This window comes from Mugil cephalus, chromosome 8, assembly GCF_022458985.1.
Source record: "Mugil cephalus isolate CIBA_MC_2020 chromosome 8, CIBA_Mcephalus_1.1, whole genome shotgun sequence".
NCBI lineage: Eukaryota > Metazoa > Chordata > Actinopteri > Mugiliformes > Mugilidae > Mugil > Mugil cephalus.
Window position 1 is genome coordinate 14117527 of NC_061777.1, and position 21396 is coordinate 14138922.

Below are 21396 nucleotides of genomic sequence, written 5' to 3' on the forward strand. Positions count from 1 at the left end.
GTTCATTAACTTGATCATATTAAAAATCAAATGGGTAAACAAAAGCATCTTTACAGTTAAATATATCAAGTGACATTTATTGACAAACAGCCCTTGGTAAAATACAAGACACATGAAAGAGTTAATATACATTCAAACGAATGGCATTCGTGGTATTTTAGTCAGAGGTAAGGAGAATCAAGACGGTGCCTGACGGATCGCTTTGGCAATTAATGTCCACCCCTACACAAAACCTGAGTTTTAAGAATGGCTGCTTTATACCAGAGATCTACAGACTAAACCGAACTCTGAAGTATCGCATACAGTGTCACATTACATTCAAACCATGGGGTTCAACCACAAAACACAAGAATGAAAGTGGCAGTGAAAACTGAGTCTAAGTCAAGTCAATACAACAATAAGACAGAAGACAGATGGACTTCAACCTTTTCTCGATCACAAATGTACTTATTTTCGATGGAAAAAAATCTTAAACAAGCTTATTTTTACATTCAAACATGATCACGCATTCTCCATCTTCAACTAAATAACAAAACTAGCACGTGAATATCAAGTCTCTTATTGTATGACGCCTGAATAACTCCAGACTCAACAGACTGCACCAGTAAGGTAATGGTAACACTGATAACTTTTGTGTACAAATACAGCAAAGTGAAATGTGCGTGACAGTGACCAAGGAAACACAGTTCCTGGTCCGAGCAACTGAAATGACTGACTGGTTAACTTAATGTACAAGACTGAACTGTCCATTGTGGCACACATGGAGAGGCCACTCTGTATAGAGCACTGTTATTGTGTGTGCATATCATTCTTTTATTTTTTTACAAAAATCCTCTAAATTCTAAACCTGAAGTTCAAGACAGTGTTTCTTTAGCCTTACAATTTTCTCCTTTTACCACTAAAGCACTTTAATGCCTGCAACACACTTGTGTTACATAACAGTACAATCAACTAAAGTAGAGCGTTTTTTCTTCTCTTTAATAGTGCAACCATGGTAAAGTGCCGTTGCTTAAGTGGAGCTGGTGCTGTCCATTGTTGCAAGCAGGTGCGACAGCTTGGCCCTCTGGGCCTGAGTGATGTTCTGGCTCATGTGGATGATGCAGTCCATGGCCACGTCGGGGTTAGCCTGCACCAGGCTAGACACAAGGGAAAGAAAGTATGCTCATCTTTAAAACATGAAACATTTGCAGATATTTTCATGCAGATATTTGTAGACATCAACTTTGTTTTGCTACTGTAAGGGTGCTGCCAGTAAAACACACTTTCAAACCTAGAGTTAAGTAAGGATTCAGCAGATTTCTTGGTAAAACCCCCAAGAATACATTTCAGACTAAGATGAGGCTCCGGCTTAAAATTTTTCCCCATAAGTATTTTTTCTACTATGAATGCACAAGATTTTATGACACTAACTTAATTCATGGCTCAGTCCAAAGTAACTCCACCATAACGTGAATAAATGCACAGTATACCTGCGAATGTGTTTCATAGCGTTTTCTCTTTTCAAGTATTTGATGTTCTCTCGGATAGCCGAACGGGTACCATCCTCGTCAGATAAATGCTTCTCAAGCCACTCGACCACTGTTTGGTTGTTATCCCAAAGATAAGCCTGGGAAAGACACAAAACTTTACCTGTTACCGGACATGTATCCACAATGTGTCAGCTGGATTTAAGCATTAGACAGTAACCTTGTTATCACACACCTTAACTGTTCCCTCAGTTTCAACAAACCAGCGTCGCAGCATGGACTGCATGTGCCCATCGCTGAGATCCTTGTTGGCTTGCAGAATCTCACATTTCACCACCTGCTCCAACAGGAGGCGACGCAGACGCCAGTAGAAGAAGGTTCGCACATTCTTCCAGTCCAAAATATCCTATTGAGAATCAAAGAGCACAGGGCAAGAAGTTATAAAGGGTTGAATCAAACCTAAATATGACTCTATTTTCAGCATCTAAAGTAATGTGCATAGTGCCACATTGTTCAGAAGGTGTACACTCACAGTGATGGCACCTTTCTCCTGCATCCTGCCTGGGGTGTCATGCAGGTCTACAAACTGCACTGCCACCTGGTGGTAGATGGGCAACAGAAATTCCTCTCTGGCTTTGAGCTTTGACTCCAGCTCTTTGCACTGTTTGTCGGATAGCTCAGGGGAAGCTTATGAAAACAGAGAAACTCTGAGTCACTAACTAATCTTGAAATGGTAAAGAAAATTCAAATAATCTTGTGGTTCTCTGATATGAGAGAAAAGGAGCTTTTACCGAGCTGCTCAACCAGACTGGAATAAACTGAGTCTAGCCTTCTCATTGTCTTCAGCAGGTCCTTCCTCCTGAATTTGATCTCCACTGTACCCTCAGCCTCCAGCACGCCACCTCTGTATCAGAGAAAAAAAAAAAAAAAAAGCAAGCCAGGAGACATAAATGACAGACCTTTAATCACAGTCATCTGTTGGTTAGGTGTGGAAAAACACTGCTTCATGTACCTGCTTTCCCTGTCAGCATAGAGTTCCATACAAAGTGGGTTGATGGTGGGGTCTATCACCACCCAGGACCCCCCTCTCAGCTCAGCCTGCGGTGGGATGTACACCAACACTGGCTGGTGGAAACCATGCAGGGCATCCACAATATAGGCCCCAAACTTGAGTACCTGGTCATACATGTCTGGGACAGAAATGGGCAGAAATTACATTATTTTATAAACTCAAAAGTCCAAGGCAGTTAAGATTATAAGCATTAAAACAGTGTTCGGAAAATAATGGTAAATGATAAAGTCTCAGCCCAGAGTATGTTAACGGAAAAATATTAAAGGAGCTGAGTTTGAGGCAGCCACACCGTCATTACTACACTGATCAAAACCAAGTCAAAAACTTAAAACTGAAACTTTATATTCAGTATAAAGGTTTTATTTATTTCTTGAAAGACAAAAATATGTTACTGGACTACACGTTTTATAATCTCTTTGCCAAGTTTAGGACTCATACATACCCTTCATCCCCCCCGAGAAGCCCCTCCAGTTGGCAAACACCATGAGGGGTAAACGTTCCCGGTTAAAGTCACAAATCGCCTGAGCCGTTTTAAAAGCTGAATCTGGAAACCACACCTGACCGGCCTGCTGCAGAACCTGGCGAAACAACAAGAGCAGAGGTGATACGTTGTTCTAATTACTGTCATGGGTTATTGTGTGACTATATTTCTTATAATCCATGTGGATGGATTGACTCACTTTAGATTCTGAGTCCAGGTTGGCTGGATCTGCTGGGACAGTGAACTCAACGGTGCGTGTTTCAACCGCAATGACACCCAGGGGGATTCCTCCTAATCTGAATTTATCCAACGACACTACTTATTAATTTATTCGTGTTTAAGGTGTAATAAGCATTTAAGATACAATAAAGCGCTTTGTGCACAGCTGATTTACCGTGCTCTTCCCACGACCACAGTCTGAGCCCAGGACTCCATGACCTCCATGAAAGAGCCATAATCGAAGAATCCACTCTGCCAAGCACCTCTCACCGCTAATGACACCAGTTAAAAAAATATCCAGTTATTACATTTAATAGTGAAACAGAGGCATTTCAGAGTTTAGATCATGTCACTTACAGGGGTGAGATCTCCCAGCTAGCATCCAGCGGGGGTCATACGGCGCTTTAGTGGGAGTAAATTCTATCTCTCTGTCTACTGGGTCTGTAATCGCTATGACAGGAACAGGGGAGTGTTTGTTCTGTTTTTGTGAGGAGAGAAGAAGAACTCCAGTAAATGATCTGAAGGTTTAATTCAGTTACTGTAAGATTAGATCAAGGCTGCACCTTTGGCATGTAGGAGAGCCACTGCAGGATGTTGAAAACACCCTCAAAGTCGTCTGGCACAGTGGTGTGTGTGACTCCATTATTGTGCATGATCTGGATTCCTCCCAGCTGGTTGTTGGAGGTGTAGACCTCCCTGCCCAGAACCTGGAACAAAACATGAACTTAAATGGTGAACCTGAACTACTTTTAACTGATTAAAACAAAGGAATTGCCTTTAGTTTGCTGAATTAAACAGGTTAAATCAACCAACTGCTATCTCACCATAGTGGTGAGAAGATGGAAGCAGAAAAAATCCTAAACATCCTGGAAATACTATTTTAGGATTGAAGATTCAATCTGAAGTGATGAGATGTGATCGTTGTATTTTTTCAACATTCAGAAAACAAAAAGAATGAAAAAGACAAACCTTGTTAAGAGCCCCTGCTCCAGTCAGGATAATGTGGGAGTTCTCCACCTGGATCACGCGCTGTCCTAAACGGACGAGATAGGCCCCGATTCCAATAGCGCGACACGTCACCTGCAAGAGCATCAAGAGGCTTAAATGTAAGAATCACGGACTTTGACACGCTGCTGCCGAGGGAGGTCAGCTCCACGTTCTCACCATACTGATGGTAATGATCTCGTCATAGGCCCGAGAAGATTCTCCAGCGATGGTGCCAGAACCTCGCAGGTTCTCAACGCCAAGACCTTCATCCTTCCCAATGATGTCAGTGATAATGTACCTGTGATGAGCACAGGGGAGAGAGAATTCAATTATATTTTAATTTTATATACAATCTGACCAGACAGTAAGCATGGTAGAAAATAAAACAAAAGTTAAGGATGTCACATATTTCTATTAGCCGACTAATGTACCTGGACTCTCCACATTCCTCTACATGATGACAGTGAACAGAATTGGTGGAACTGATCCTGGTGTAGTCTTGTGGTGTCAAGTAAAGGTATTTGAACCCCTTCAGGAAGAAAATGAAATAACATTACAAATGTTGTCATCTGCTTTTCACAAAATGGAATCATGACGGGGAACTTGTGTCAGAGGGCACCTTGTAGGGATCAGCGGGGTCGATCCAGGCCACCTGGAACATGTGTTTGACCTCTTCGGCGAGCCCGATACGAGCTCCGCTGTTGGCTGCGATGTAAATGCGGGGAATGCCCTCGGCACGAGCCAACTCTGACGCCCTGAGAAAGAGCTCATCCTCCTGAGGACCAAACGAGCCAATCATGTGAGTGATGTCGTTACAGATGACAATAATGTCTCTGCCCTTCGGGTACTCGGGAGTCTTCATCTTCATCCTGAAGGCAACCATTCCCACCTGGTGAAGATCAGTCATAGTGGGTATTAGTATCATCACACTGAGAAAGCACAGTGAGTGTAGCAGGTAATGTAAATGTCCTTAAAAGCGTCCTACGTCATTGTCTCCAGGCAGGCGGTTCAACTGCACTAGTCGACCTTCTGAGTCCAGTACTAGTTCAGTGCACATCAGCACATCTTTAGGAGATACTTCCCCTGGACCCCACTGCTTCAGTAATGCCTACAAGAAGATTTTCAGTGAGGTCAAGCTTAGAACATCTCATACAGAAATATGTGATTCACTTAGATGGCATTACCTGTCTGAACATCTCAGGGAAGTCATAGACGTACGTGGTGCCCAGCGTTTGAGCCTGGAAGCGTTTGGACTGCAGCAGGTCTTTGGTCACATATGGAGTGTTGATGAGCATGCCATGCAAGGGACCTTGCTTGTCTCCGTATGACTGAAACATGATCTAAAAAGGAAAAGACAGTTTATACGACCGTGTAACCATAACAGCAACGCCTTTAGCTTCGTATTTCTTTTCCCACAGTGTTTTGTCCTCACCTGCCCAGAGTTTAGGTCAGTGACTTCTTTATACAGACTGATGTCCAAGTAATAGCCAGACTCATTCGTGAGAAACAGCCGGATAGGAATGGCGTTCCCAGTTGGTGTCAGACGAATGTTGATCTTCAGCTCAGCCTGAAGGACGCGCAGCTTCCAAAGACGACTGCCGTAGCGCATCACCATGGAGCGGACAGACTCCTCTATCTGAACACCCAGGGACGTTTAAAAGAACACGAAAATGTGAATTTGGAGTCTGAGGTCTGAGTAAATAGGACATTATGCAGTCGTTAATGTTAATCTGCACACTGACTTTAGAGGGGTCCATGATGACAGTGGGGACGAAGTTGAGGAAAATGTGATTGCAGTCTGTGCGGACACTGGTATTACTGAAGGCCACCTCCAACTCATCCATGGCTTCCAGCAGAAGACGCTCTCCTTCATTTTGGAGATACTCAAAGGAAGCTTCCTAGTTATATATAAAGATGCATGACATAAATGTAAGAATTTATGTCTTTTATTTAAACATACAAGTTTTGGTTTGGTCCTCTCACCTTTGTAATCAGATCTGAGTGGCGGATGATTGCTCTGATGAAGAAGCGGTAGTCAGTGACTTCCGCTCCCTCCTGAACACGAGCAGCGCCCAGGTAGAGGTGCATTTTGTGGTTGGCACAGGGAACGGCTGTCAGGTCAAAGTTCCTCATTCGGTTGAGCTCGAGCTGGAAGGCCAGAGCCGGCTCCAGGTTCCGGTAAATTCGATCCTCCTGGAACTGAAGACAAACAGAAAGTGGGGCTCAGCGTCTACTCAGACAGCAGCACGCCAGCTCATTAAGTGAATTCAGGTTCGATTAAAACTTACTCCGTCTCTAGCTCTGAACGTGAAGAACTTGGGAAATTCTCTCTGTTTTTAATGAAACAGCAAAAGAAAAATAATCAGTCAGTATGACTTAAGAGTGATGGTACCTTGTAAGTACTTTCCAAGAGAAATGAACAAATATCAATAACTGTTGTTAGATTAAGCTTCCAAAACAAGTATCTGACTGGGATTAAGAAAATTTTATCACAAAGAGTTGAGAATAGCTATGCTTAAATAATAACTTTTCATAAATACAGTGTGAGTACCACCTAAGTTTTCACATGGAGGCCACTTATGATTATGAAACTGTACATTAACACGATTACCTTCTGTGCAATCAAAAATGTGATTCTCCTGATTCCATACTCAAACAGGATTGCTTTCTGTAAAAAACAGCAACCATCCATCATTTTCATTTAAAGAGATGTTGTTTTTATTAATTTATTTATCACATTATTAAAATGGGTAACTTTAATCTGACGGCTGACCTTTGACTGGGCGAAGGCAGTAAAGGCTGTAACCAAGGCGTCGTCGTCTTCAGTGTCGGCCGTTTTTATGGACACGTTAATGATGTGGATTGGGTTCTCCCTGGTGTTCTGTATCGGACAGAAGTGGAATTAATGGCTGCACAGACACACGAGAACACAGACTTTTTATCAAGGACACATTTCCACACCTTGAAGCTCTCGTCCTCGTAGAGACTTGAGCAGGACTCTGAAAACGGAGAGTCCTCCAAGAGTGGTTCTGCAAAACTGGACAGGACTTCATCAAAATCCCTGCAAGAGAAAAATAAACTTTTTACTAACTGATCTACAAAATCTAAACAATAAATATGGGAAAGAGTTAAAGGTCAAGTTTAAAATGACCTTTTGAAATCATCAAAATCCTGGAAAGCCACCATGGCCCCCATGCGCTGGCATGGCGGAGAAAAGGCTCCTTCGAGGAAGAGCTCACTGCTCTGCCGCCTCATTTTAAACTGGCCTGATCCATTCACTGGCACAGGAACCCTAAACAGAGGCACAACCACATAGTGATTACATAGGCAGGCGTGACTTAGAAATATATAAAAATTAAAACAAAAACAACTCAACAGCATAAACGGTACAAATATTCATACAGAGAGCAAATAAAGCAGGTCTGAATGACAGCAAAGTTTGACCATCATTGCATCCAATTACACAGAGTTCACTACAGAAGTGCCATAAAGTCCAGTGAGTCTCGACTATAAAGTCTAGAAGTCAAGTCCAGACTGAGATACAGGTGCTGCTATTTCCCGCATGTTTCACTGTCTGACTACGATTGTGTGATTTGATCCTGCAGACTGATTGTAGGCAGCTTGGTTGATTAATTGTTATCATTGCCTGTTTATCAGCTGCACTCTTTTGTACAACAAGTCTTTCAAGGTCAAAAGGAGACTTGTTGACATTTATGTCTCTGTTGCATTATGGAGATGACACACATGCATGCATCCCCACAGTGTTTACACACAAGCCGGATACCATCCATCATTTGTATGTAATTACTCGCCATTGTTCACTGTATGTCAGAGGAAGATGATCCGCCTTGTGTACTCACAAGTCACAAGCAAATTCTCATTAATAAGGCTATTCTTGGTCTACTTCAATTTTACGAAATAAGTATTTGTCTTCACTTCTATCTGTCCCTAAAACAATGTCGTAAATTTAATCAAGTCAAGTCTCCGCCAGGTTCATAGATGCATTTCATATATTTTCTTTTTTCTTATCCAGGGTAACTGTTAGTATATCTGACTGAGATTTGCAAATCAAGACAAATCTACATTTTATGCTGGAGAATACAGGCTCCCCATTCTTAATCTAAGGCTTCAGGTTTTTAAGAGGAAGAAACTAAACTATGTACCTCTCCAAAAGCTCAGTAATGTCAAGAGAAGCAACAGAGAAAAAAAGATATGGAGCAGCTCAGCTTTAAAAGTGAATTAAGAAGGACTTGTTAGGGGAGTCCTTAAGCAATCGCATCTGAGGAGAAGGAACAAGCAAGACGGTGCATCTAGCATGCATTGCTGTGAGACATACACACAATCAGTTGGCTTGGCTTTCTGGGAGGAGCTTTACTCTACCTGTTCAGAGTACGGCTGCTCCCTCTGAAATAAGATGATCGACAGGTGAACATTAGCGGTGGGCGATCAAACTGTACGTCCACCTCTAGGCATTATGATTAGACTGAAGCAATTTACAAGACACTACGCACATTCCCATTAATGTCAAGTGGGAGTAAACATTCTGCATTCGAAGTTAGCTGTAAGCAGTTACAGTAGCAGTTTATAGGTCGCTTCCCAGTACTACTTTATTTTTTCATCTTTACTGATCTACCAATGTCCTGTAGGAGAATATTTAAAGTGTGTGTTATAGTCTGAATTTCTTCATAAACAGTCACAAAGTGAGCATTGTTTCCTCTTGATCAGCCCGCCGCTACAGAGACAAAACATTACAGCCTCCGATTCCATGCTGATCGTACACCTATTCAAACTTGGGCGTAGAGGTCGACTCGACAGTAACTCAAGAATCAGACAATATCGCGTCACCCGTCACCCGAGGCTCTGTGTGATGGGAACCCGTTACCTGTTTGGATGTGATGACGGCAGCATAAACTGGAAGTCCACAGCACAGGTTCCATCCTGCAGCTGGTGATGCTGGATGCTATTCAGCTCGTAGGCGATGTACGCCCTGCGAACATACACCTGAAGTCGAGACAGAGCAAGTGAGATTTACCATTTTAGTAGGTTTAACAAATGCATAAGAAAGCAATGCCTTGAGTTCGCAACCCACACCTCTAAGGCGGCCATGCACACGACTTGATTGACGTGATAGAAGAAGTTGGGCAACACGTCGAATATGGAGGTTTCGGAGAGGATGAGTTTCTGTGACAAATACATAAATATATATATATTAGTTATTTGATATTCAATCTGCTGCAGAGTGATGGTCACAGTTTTACACAAGGCTAACCTTCAAATTCTCCGGGCAGAACTGGTGGCCGTACATGTCAATGGCAGAGAGGAAGATGGACTCCACCTGGTTGTGTCTCAGTTCATATGATGGTAAATGAGAGGCAATCAACACCTGTGAGAGATTTACAAGTGATATATCAACCTCTATGGATGCAGCATTTTCTGAATTTCTGAAATAAAACTTAAACACTGTTTATATTCCAGGCATTTTTTTTTTTTTTTTTTTTACCTGTCTGGCTCTCAGTGCTACTTTTGAGTTCTCCATCTTGCTGAGCTGTGTGAGTTCATTCAAAATAGCCATGAGCTCATCTGCGAGGGTGGGATCCCGTCCACACAGCTGATCCTGCACAGAGTCAAAGTTGCATGTTGCATGACTGTGAATTTGTGTGTTTTATTTTTTTTTAATTTATTGGTGCAGAGGCGGATGAAGGACCTTACTATGAGCATTGTGACCAGGATGTTCTTCTTGGAGACCTGAGCGTGAGAGAAGATGTAGTCGAGCACTGGACTCATGTCGGGTTTGTACTTCTCTCTCAGGTTGATAACACACTTATCATAGTGAGCTGTGTGGGAGAAAAAAGTATTTCAATTAAAAGTCGACTGCATTTATCATATAGAAAATGTCCCAATAAAAACTGAAGTCACATTAATGTTTCAACCTTGTTGAAACTGCATCTCTACTTGCAGGTAGCGCTTCAGCAGATCGAGAACCACAGACTTCATATAACCACGAATCCCACTACGGTATCTGAGCAGAACAAATTCAAACATGTGTCAACCAAGGCAATAATTAATTAGTTATACATCCGATCGACATCAGACAAAACTAAAGAAGCCAACCTCTGCACCAGCTGAACAATGCTCTGAGTATTCATGAAGAAAACCTCTCGGTCAGACTTCCTCTGCAAGGTCGCTGCGTGGCTGTCTAAAATGTTTGCAATCTGGAATCAAACATGCAAAACATAATCACATTATGCTGACATCAGTGGTTATTTGTATTTGAAGAACTCCATATAGGCACAGCTCAAAATAAAGAGTTTACCCTTTGGCTGGGGAACTGGCAGAGGACAGAGGTGATGTTGCTCGCATACTGAGCCATGACTTTTCGGATATCTTTCTCCACGCTAGCCGGAATACGACCCGCCACGCTGGTCATGATCTCCTGGAGTTCCAACAGGGGCAGTGACGGGTCCCTTAGAGTCTTCATCAAAGTAGCCACCCACTGTTTCAGCTGCAGATGTGAACATAAAAACACCAAACATGCTCATATAATCAATGAAACTGATGAAACTGATTCAGAAATCTTCAGTTTAAAGGGAGCCAGTATGTACCTTGCTGCTATAGTAGGGCTCTTCAAGGCAGTAGCCATCCATCACTTTAACCAAGTTTTCTAGCACACTGTGGAACACCTGGTGAAGCTTTTCCCCAACCATGGGGAGTGGTTGCTGGGGCGGCAGCGTGGCTGTGTTGAGTTCCACCTATGAAATGAGGCAGAACAGAAACAAAATAAAGAAAACTTGTATACAAACACAGACTAAAACAGCTGACACTTTTTAGCCAAGTTCTGAACATGAAATGCACATTTAAGAGTCTTGTTTATGAGCCAAGCAGTAATTTGGAACAGCCTACCTTAAGTATACTGCTGGGGTCGTCCAGGTCTATGTGTGCCATCACGCAGCCAGACTCCAGAACCGCCCCCGGCCTTTTGACAAAGTGGATGCAGCCAGACTGATGCACAGTGAGAGTCATCACCATCTTCATAACCTGGATGAACAGCACAAACAAATTAAAATATGATACCAGCAGACGCTACATTCACCATGAGATCAAAGGTTTCACACATGTTTTAACAGAACTGCTCAAAGTCACCTCAATCTCTGCGTAGGTTTCTCCCGCAAAAATATGACCCCCGTCCTCAACCATGTACTGCAGCAGTTTACCAGCAGAGGGCGACCTCAGCACCGTGGGATCCTTCTCCTTCTCAAATACACAAGTCTTGTTGCCAACGGTGATACGGTAGCTGAAGGGTTACAACGATACAGGAAATAAGTAACCTGATATTCAGATGGAAATAAATGGAGCATTCATCCAGGTAATACACAGTTGCAGCCTTGCCTGTCCACTTCCTCCTTCATGTAGGTGGTGTGGCTGCTGCCGTCGTAGCAGAGCAGGAGGCCGCCGTCATTCAACCTGTGCACGTCTATCTCAATGTTGGAGCCGTTCATCATGACGACATAAGTTGTTGGGGATTGGCGAGCGACCTGCAGGCAGCAGGCAACAGTGATTATTTACCAATTTAAAAAAAATATATAAGAGTTTGAGTGAGACAAGGAGATGTAATAGAAAAAAGCAAATACCTTCAGACAGAATTTAACTCCTTCATATATGAGGTCCACATTGACACAGTTGAGCAGGCTGGCAGCAGGCAGTACCTGGCCTCTGCAGAAGCAACAGATAAAACTCTTGGAAAACTCTATGGATCAGCAGTCATTGTTCATTTGAGACACCGATAAGGCGTGAGCCTGTCTACTGACCTTTCCAGTGAGTGCAGGTAATCAGACATGCTCTTTCTGAAGCTGGCATCAGCAACATGCAAAGCCCCACAGACAATGCCGAGCATGGTTTCTGGTCTCTCTGCCTGCAGGAGGAACACGTGACGTCATGAGGCGAAGAACTTACATAAACACGTATCCAGCGACCAAGCACAGGGCTATGTAATGAGCTATGGCACAAGCGCTTCGACCTCTTACTTGTACTTTCTCCGCAATAAGATGATCCAGCCAGCCGGTGTCAATGTCGTTGTTTCTAAAGCTTTCTGTTTCGAGTAGTTTAATCAGATATTCGACCGTCGTCCTGAAATCTCCTCTGATGGAAAGCTCCTTCATAGCCACAACCATGTTCCTGAGGAGCAAAGCAAATGTGAAACCTGATAAAAGTGTCCTATAGCAGACTATCTCTTATATTTATTTCTATAAATTATTATATCATATATGTTTAAAACAATATAATATTTAATGTGCACAAAGATGGTTAGAACTGGTTGTAATATTGACATTTGGATCTTGGAACCACTGCATTAAATGATCGCTTATAATCAAACAAGACTTACGAAATAGCTTCTTCACGGTTCTCGCCCCACGAAAAACAGTGTCCAAACTGCGAATCTGCAAATTCGTGGAGGCCACCAGTCGCCCCAACACTGAAATAACCCCAGACGTTTTTACTGCTGCGGAAGTTCAACTCTTGAACGGTGCCAGAACTGGGTTTGAAGCCCTGCAAGTGAGTACAAGCAGACAAGTCAGCGGTGACAACTTAAAAGTAGATGTTGTGTCTTCAGTGTTGAGCTGTACCTCATCTGGGTTCTCGCTGGTGATCCGAGCAGCTATGACGTGGCCTCTTGGACAGGGGAGGCCGTCTGGGGTCTCAAAGTTAATGATGTTGTCACCCCACGGAGTTTCTCCATAGAGCAAGCGTATGTCTTTAATTCTGTATAGGGGGATGCCCATTGCAATCTATCAAAGATGAACCAGAGAGTTAAAATCGGAGGCTTGGATCTGCCACTACAGTATCACATTGAGGGTGAATTTTGTTCTGTCATATACCTACAGTATGTTTCTGAGTCTGAGTTTACCTGAAGTTGGGCAGCTGGCAGGTTTACATCTGCGATCATCTCTGTACAGGGATGTTCCACCTGCAATCGTGGATTTAGCTCCAGGAAATGGAAACTTCCATCTTCAGAGAAGAGATATTCCACAGTACCGGCACTCACGTAGCCCACCATCTTGGCCAGTCGCACAGCGTACTGAGCCAGAAAGAAAGATGAGATGAGCAGAGCAGAAGACAACCTGGCTAAAAGAAATCACACATGAACTGTGACATAAACTGACCCGCTCCATTTGCTCAAAGGTTGAGGAAGCAGCTATGGTGGCCGGAGCCTCCTCTATGATCTTCTGGTGCCTTCTCTGGATGGAGCAGTCCCGTCCGAACAGAGATATCGCATTTCCATACTCGTCAGCCAGTATCTGGACCTCCAGGTGCCTTGCATGCTGAGCCAGTTGCATGACGAAGATGGGTGAGCCAGGAACCTCTGCCTGAACCTGCACTCAGAACACACGTTGACTGTAAGAGCTGCATCACAGCAGCTGCGTTTCCATTACAGATTTTTGCAAAATAAAAGCAATATTTCTGAAATCTCAATAAAGTACAATTACGCTTTGTACTCGCTTCCAGTGAAAGGTGTCTTGCAAATGAGCTGTAACTATCGTAAAGTTGCGATATCCCATAATTCTCTTAAATTCTCACCACACAAGGCTTCACATTGAGGAAGATGGACTCATGATGGTCACATGACACCCTGGTTTTGAAAAACCACCTCAGCAAGTGCAACATTTGAGAGGCTTTTCAAAATGGTTTCCATTACCTGTTTTTTTATTACAATATTTAGGATTTGCGCACATCTAAAAGGGGTGGAATTACAATGTGAAACTGAAAAACACAAACCTGTCTAAAGAAACCTGGAAAATCCTCAGAACTTTCAACTTTTCGGATACCCTTTCCACCTCCGCCCTCAGAGGCCTTGATGACAACGGGATAACCAATTGTCTCAGCTCCCTGCAAAAAAAGAACGCACACAATGTAACAGGCATTTGGTCGATGGGGTTAAATATGGTTTTAAAAAAAAGAAGAGGCTATGTGTAACGTGTGTGTAATATGGTCCCTGCCTACATATACTCACAGCTAGTCCATCGTCTACATCATGAACACAGCCCTTCTTATAGACCTCTGGAGGAACGCTGATTACTTTGCCCAGTTTTTGGTCCTCTTCGGTCCAGCCAACTCTCAGACCTGGTGCACAATGACACACCAGATAAGAACCTATTTTGTGAATAGCTGGATTCCTGTGATATCACATAACTACCCAGGCCACAGCGGATGAACCTGTTTCAGGTGCTTTTTGTGCAAATTTCCTTTACAAAACATGGCAAGAAACTCCTACCAACATGCTTTCAACACACACACTGACTGCCTGTGGTCTGCACAGCCCCTCAGACTGTGGGTCGATGTGTGTTAAGCCTGCGATAAACAGATGGTTGATAAAGCCACCTGTAATTGTTTTAGTGTCTGCCCTTTTCCTTTTCTGGCGGGGGGGTGGGGGGTCTATACCTGATCCACTCCATGGTAGTGTGGGAATGTCAGCACTCTGGGCCACAATGGAAGAAGCCACCTTATCCCCTAAAGCCCACATGGCCTTGCTGGATGGCCCTGAGAGGAGCGACAGAAGTTAACAGTTACATGTATCTAACCAAATGAAATTGATGCAAATCAAATGCAAAATCCTGTTTTCATTTACCCAAGAATGATATTCCTGCTTTGTTCAGGAGCTCAGGCAGTTTGGGATTTTCAGAAGCGTGGCCCCAGCCTGCCCATACAGCCTGTAAAGAGTAATAAACAGAGATATAGCAGACAGTTGTTTATTAACAAGCAGAAAGAAGGTGAACAGTTTAACTAAGAGCCACGGGGTTGAGAAATGTACCTGCACTGGGATTCTTTTCGCAATGTCCACTATCAGCTCCACGTTTGCGTAGTTGTTATTGTTGGTGCCACCCGGTACGGGCACGTAATGGTCGGCCATTTTAATGTACTCTACACAGAAGGAAAAAGATGAACACGTAACAGGCAACGCCACCGTCTGCTGATTCACAGTCAGGTGCTGGGTAAAACGAAATGATCACAAGTACCTGCATTAGCTTTCAAGTCTTCAGGGGTTACCATGACAACGAAGCGGATTGTCCTCTCGTTGCGAAACATTTCATAGGACCAGCGGCGGATTGAGCGCATACATTTGACCGCAGCGATGCCATTGTTAGCTATCAGCACCTGGGACAGAAAACAGTTGAGTAGCCTTGGTAGAAAGAGACGAATGATAAAACGCTGCTGTGTCACAGACCAACAAAAAAAAAACATACTGTCAAATTTTAATTTTTACTTTTTCTATGACTCGGTTGCCGCCGAATCGTGTGACGAGCTCGGCCGGAGAGGCCACAGTGAAGTCCCGCTGCAGATCCATCTTTCTGTGTTCACGTCCTTTCTTCACCAGGTTAGGACCAGACATGCTAGGCCTAGAGAGAACATTTGCAGTCAACAGGAATGTCCTAAATGGTAAAAGGTGTGTCCTAAAACAACTGGACTTTTTCTTGAGTTTTCACCACTAATCCAATTGGCTTCTTCAGTTCTAACGGACTAACTAACAGTTTTCATTACTTGAAACCCAATGACGAGGGTCTGTTAATGATACCAGATACTCAACTGGATGGCTTTGTGTTTTTTTCCATATTTGTGGCCCAACGATGGGCCATAACCTACAAACTCAAGGTATCAAAGTAAACCTAGATTAAAATTAGACTAAAGAAAACTCAGACAAGTCCAGCTGCCTTAGACTGAACTCACAGGCACTTGTTTTGCCCAGTAGCACAATCAAAACCACAATCTCCTGTTCTCAAAACACAGCTACATATCAGTGTCAATATGGGCCTGTGAACAAAACGACACGGCGGCGGGAAGTGGATAACAGCATCAAGGATCAAGAAGACAAGTCAAAGTTCAGTGCCTCCGCCGAGACAGGCTGAGGACCAGCCTGATCGTTTTTGATCTTATCTTTAAAATGACACCATTACGACGGCTCTGGCACCGAAACCAGCTCCTAGAAAAGTTAGGCTGCCCTCAGCAAACTATCAGCGACAGAAATCAGCCTGTTCCTCTGGTCCTATTACCTTCAGCATCACGAATTCACACCGACTGTACCTTCACTCTGCTTTCCAGCTCCAACTGGTTTTATTGTCTAGGAAGGAGGCTACATCGCGGCTAAGGTTTTCCTGAAATGTTGGATTATTGGTGATTAACTATCGTCTTTAGTTTGAGACGAACTGGAAATGACTTTCAGTCTTTGTATTTTCTGAGAAACTGCAAAATCTAAAGGTGCAAAAACAACTACGAATAATTACCCTCCTTAGGCTCTGTCAGCCTCTTCTAGACAGTACTTGAAGAATAATATATAGATGTCAGTGACATCTAAAAGATGAGATACTTGATTAAATCAGCTGTTAAATAAACAGATGATATAAAGTGTTTGGTATCACATTAAACTCAACACCGCTTTTATAAAGCTGTGCTCCCTTATTAATCAGTTATTAATTAATCAGCTATTAAATGCTCTTCTAATTTTGGTTTCTTGTTATTTTAAATCATGCAAATGAATACTAGCGACACAACAACCCACTGAACACAACAACATTAAGACAGAACACTTACACATTTCTGACATGTCTTGCAACAGAGAATCTGACTGAACACTGGATACTACCCGTTTCACTTACATACCATTGTTAACTTTTGGCTCGTGTTTTGTTCTTTCCAAAGTCTCGATGCGACCGCACCACCAGCCACCTGTACTTTCACAGGAATCCCGTCCACACGTTGAGATCACAGCTGACAAACACCTGTTTAGCCTCAGTGGGCTATACTGTACTGGTGCACCACTCTGTTCTGTCTGGACTGACGTGAACTTTAAACCTAACTGCTCTCATGTTGTTCTGCTCACTAAGGAAATGCAATCTGCGTCTGATAACGTTTTTTTCAGTTCGGTGCCATGCACTTTCTTTTTTAGGGCAAGGACACATGCATAATGTAAAAATGTGAACGAAAAAGCGAAACTGGCATTTCATGTTGATAGCAAGTTACAGGCGTATTCTGGTCTGTTTCTAGCTTCCCCCTAGTGTAAAGGACTTATTGTTGGTGACTTTTTTTTTTTATTTCCTCTACCGCACATGTGCCAACACAAGCTCTGTACAGTTACATAACTACAAAACGGCCATAAGAGCGAGCCTTCCTGTTCACAAACCCGTGTGCAGAGCATGCATTAAGCACCTAGTAGCCGTCCGTTATATTTAATTACTCCTGCGGCTCCAACAAAAAGAATGAGATAACTGTCCACATACCGAACGCTGCTGCCCAAGTTTCAGATTACAAAATAACAGCATCAGACCTCTTTATGAGACTTACTTCTGCAGATACGGGAATAAGTTGAGACTTTTGCAGCTCTCCCCGTCCATTATGCAGACTATCCTATTGTGCAATGTTCCATGGTAGTAAAAGATGGGTTTCAAGACCAAAACAAAAAGATCTCTACAAAGTGCTTCCTGTACTGTGCTTCCTTCTCCCCTCCCACATGTGCAGCAAAATATTTACAGACTCCCTGTGACAGATCGCTGGCTGCTCTTTACGAACATAAACACTGCAAAACTGTTGTACTGATTAAAGAAAACAGCCTGTAGGCTTAAACTCTCATACACATAAACACAAACAGATTTATTTTCCCTTTAAGCATTTTACATTTTTTTTTAATTTTTTTTTTTTTTTTTTTGCAGAAAGAAACGGAGAATCTTACCTTTTTCCCTTTCATGGTGATTCCAACAAGCTCCACGAGCACACATAGCTTCTGAACAAGTCAAACCGAGACAAAATGTCAAGCCGAACGCGTAGCTGCGTGCACCAGACAACTCTTCTGACCCTTCATCGTATCATTTACCGTCCGGCTCGGTGAAAAAATAAGCCTCGGCGCGAGAGACTGTGAGGGAAAAAAATAGAAAACTGCAAAATCTCCAACTTTGTGGAGGATTTGCTTTGCGCCGTGACCTCGAGCCACAACAACGGCAGTTTTCAAAGTCACTGGCCGAGGCTCTTGTTCCAATAATAGAGTCGAGATGTTTGGCATGCGACAATAACCCAGGTCAACTCAATGAAGTCAGGTGATAACGTGCAGCTTGTGGAGAGCGGGCGAGAATGAGCACGTTACCAGACAGACCACATGTTTGAGCCAGTAAACAGCGGTTGAGCAGGTAAACTTTCTCTGCGACTTCCAGACAAGGCCTTTAATTCAAAGTGTTTTCTTAATTTATGAAAGCTGACAATAAAAAAAAAAAATTTACAGAAAATAAACAGAAGCGAAATCTTACCTGATGCGTGAGGAGCTGAGCTGGGGCGCCGCAGAGGAAGGCTGCTGAGGGGCGGGTTTGGAGTTGTTTAAAGGCGGCTGGGATGCTCCACTTGGAGGTTTCGTGAGAAGAGGTTCCTCATCTGAAGAGTTATCCTCCGATGCTCCGAGTATGAACTTGAGGCGTTCCCTCGCTTCGGGCCCCGAGCTGAGCATTGGTGCAAATGCTTTAGAACGTTTCTGGGTGGTCTGCGGCAGCGACGGCTTCTCTGAATTTACCTCAGAGGAGGCCTGCGGAGGCTCAGAGGCGACTGTTTTGACTTCAGGACCCGCGGACTCCTCGTCGCCCCGAGGATTGTTATCCTCACCGTGCGCCGAGGCAGTCGCAGCTGATGACGGGGAATGTTGGACCTCATGCTCCTTGGCTGCTGAAGGGCTGCAGTCCGACGGAGAGTCCTCCTCTTTCACCGGCATTGTTGTTGTACTGGCGTTAATCCTCCACAGCAGAAACAATATCCACAGGATTAATCCCGATACTGCAAAAAGTAGCATTCACGGACATCCTCGTCCTAAACCTGCAACAAGAACAAGGTGGAATTTAAAATTCATACAAGAGAAAACATCAAAAAAGACAAAAGATCAAAAGAAACAGTATAGTACAGCCGGATATATGAATGATATTTACATACAATACTTTAATAGTACGTTAATGTCACTTTACAACAACACAGCAATGCTCTGATGGAAATTATATCGCTGTAGTCTGATATTAGTTACATATAGACAAGTAACTAATACGTTTGTGTAGGACATTTTTGCAAATTAACATATTTATAGAACAGTTTCTAATGTGTGTAGTAACATGCACATAAATTTAGATATATTTTACATGTGTACTTGTCTTCTTACCTGAGGCAAATATAAAATGACCCACTTTCCCCACAGTGATCAGTAAAGTATTTCTGATTGTGATCTGCTGATTGTTTCTGTTGAGTTTTTGGGAAAAAAAGCATAAAAAAAAAAAGTTCTGGTTGGAGTTTCAGTTTTGGTTCCCGTATAAATTAACACACCAGATATAAGAAGACAAGATGGGCTGGATTTCACAACGTCACCTGACATTTTGGAACGAACAATAATCGGACAGTGTTGTAATTGAGAAAACAATTATCACATTAATCAATTGTGAAAGTAACTGTTAGATGCTACACTAACCATGTACTAATGTTGACGTTTGAGCCTGTTTAAAAGCGTCACTATTAAATATTTTATCCGTTGTAAAACACTGACAAGATCTCATGTTTTCATCTGGAAAACATCTGTGAAAACTCAGCATGTAGCATACAGACCTATGTACTATTCTAGTCTGAAGACCTTTCTGGTGAGGAGGTCAGAGGTCAGGAGTCCTCTCAGGTCAGGGGCATTCTGGGTAATTTGAGATAAAAAAAAAACAGCATATACATTTATATTACGCAAGTGGTCATTAAAATTTGCACTGCCACGCGGTGTACACTCTTGTTGACCGTGAGCTTTATAACTGGGACAGATATTCCAGCAGGCTGCATTTCCCAGCCAGCGTCTTGTAAACAGTCTGTCCACAACAGCTGACGAGAGAACCCAGAGTGGCTCCTTCATCTGGGGTAAAGGTCACCACCGAGAGTTAGGATGACGGAGGACACGACATCCACGCAGAGAGAAGCCGTGCACACTGTGGCGTATTGAAATAGAGGAATTAAAATGACGCGTGAACGAGAAATGCACGTGAAACGTGAAGAAAAAAATAGGGATTTATAAACATGTGAAAAACACAAGGAGCCTTTTGTCCTTTTTGACTTTGAGGACCGGCAGAAACAAAGGAAAGGCTGAGCCATCACTTTCCATAAGGGGGGTATTATCTACAAGAAATAATTGATAAAGTATCTTAATTTTATGTTTAAAAAAATAAAAGAAATTAAAAAATAACTTTATTTAAAAGGCGGTGAGTTCACCGATTCACTAGAATAGTTAGTGTGTTGACTCTATCTCCATACTGATCTCAACCCACAGTAAAATACACACACAAATTACACAAAGTACATGAATACACGTATTAAACATGAAATTAGACGCAACAACAAATAAGTTAACTTCTTCATACAGGCCGTTGAGTTTTAACTGAACATTTTGCTGCCTCGTAAAAAGCAGCACAAGCCACCAGGAATATCTGTCAGCTGACTGCACATGGTTAAAAGTGTATTAATTTGTAAACACGTGTTATTTTTATTCACTCACCGCTACAGAAAACGAGCCGCTGAGCTCCGTCTCGTCGTTCTTGTTGTTGCACTCGGACAGAGAACTAGTTACCTACCATAACTGTATCTCAATACTCTGGGTTATTTTGAATCAAAAACAAAACATTCGTCACTGTTTCGACCAGAATCCGCTCCAAGCCGGTGATGCATTTACGGTCTTCAACATGCCAACAGCTGCAAGTGTCACAGACAAACAAACCAGCACAGACCTGCTTCTGCACCATTCAGCTGAACCACCGCCACCTCCACCTCCCCCTCCCCCTCGGTGGGATAGTAAACATGTGTGGGGTAGGTGGAGGGTGCTGGGGGCTTCAAGCCCCTCCCAGGAAGAAGGGGGTCTTCCGAAAAAGATCGTTTATTTTTTAGATGTTTGTAACCGTAGTGAGAAAACAGAAACCAGGCGCGTTGATAATACGGGTCCATGTTGATGCATGCAAGTGAAATGGGACAAATGTACTTCACACAAGATGTAAAATGTACAAAATGTACAAGATAGGTCAAGATAAGTCATGCCCGATAGTTGACTCCAAAATGTATCATTATTATATCTTGTGTTATTTCCATATGTACAGATAAGATAAGATAAGATAAGATAAGATAAGATAAGATAAGATAAGATAAGA

At 42.9% G+C, this 21396-nt stretch overlaps 1 protein-coding gene across 8 annotated transcripts; it reads right to left on the reverse strand.

Annotated features, from left to right (window-relative positions):
• Positions 1-61: 61 nt before the first annotated feature.
• acacb (acetyl-CoA carboxylase beta) lies at positions 62-21033 on the reverse strand. 8 transcript variants are annotated; one of them, XM_047591293.1, is made up of 55 exons: positions 20754-21033; positions 18765-19060; positions 18508-18693; positions 15483-15615; positions 15235-15373; positions 15030-15139; positions 14847-14928; positions 14660-14758; positions 14232-14341; positions 13997-14107; positions 13384-13593; positions 13128-13298; positions 12847-13008; positions 12606-12769; positions 12247-12397; positions 12031-12134; positions 11854-11935; positions 11612-11757; positions 11366-11516; positions 11126-11260; positions 10828-10974; positions 10539-10727; positions 10337-10437; positions 10156-10244; positions 9935-10059; positions 9726-9839; positions 9495-9608; positions 9317-9406; positions 9108-9226; positions 8606-8629; positions 7377-7517; positions 7187-7286; positions 6999-7106; positions 6837-6893; positions 6514-6555; positions 6209-6424; positions 5968-6123; positions 5658-5861; positions 5410-5565; positions 5211-5333; positions 4845-5114; positions 4657-4754; positions 4403-4523; positions 4208-4318; positions 3802-3945; positions 3596-3716; positions 3414-3510; positions 3219-3315; positions 2981-3116; positions 2479-2656; positions 2258-2370; positions 1999-2153; positions 1702-1872; positions 1470-1606; positions 62-1136 (listed from the first exon to the last, which is right to left on the reverse strand). In XM_047591293.1, the coding sequence occupies exons 2-55, from the start codon at positions 18899-18901 to the stop codon at positions 1010-1012; spliced, it is 7074 nt and encodes a 2357-aa protein (XP_047447249.1). In that variant the 5' UTR covers positions 18902-19060; positions 20754-21033; the 3' UTR covers positions 62-1009. The 8 variants fall into 8 exon arrangements, with proteins under 8 accessions (XP_047447249.1, XP_047447246.1, XP_047447245.1 ...); XM_047591290.1 differs by adding an exon at positions 19832-19907 and having other exon boundaries at positions 18508-19060; XM_047591289.1 differs by having other exon boundaries at positions 18508-19060.
• Positions 21034-21396: the final 363 nt, after the last annotated feature.

What these genes read in the sequence shown, in the direction of transcription:
- acacb (XM_047591289.1), bottom strand. Translation starts at nt 19,037, where the DNA reads ATGCTACTTTTTGCAGTATCGGGATTAATCCTGTGGATATTGTTTCTG. An exon ending in TGCCAGCTGCCCAACTTCAG is followed by an intron (nt 13,009 to 13,127) that starts GTAAACTCAGAC and finishes CATCTTTGATAG; the next exon opens with ATTGCAATGGGCATCCCCCT. An exon ending in GTGGTCGTGGGAAGAGCACG is followed by an intron (nt 3,316 to 3,413) that starts GTAAATCAGCTG and finishes GGATAAATTCAG; the next exon opens with ATTAGGAGGAATCCCCCTGG.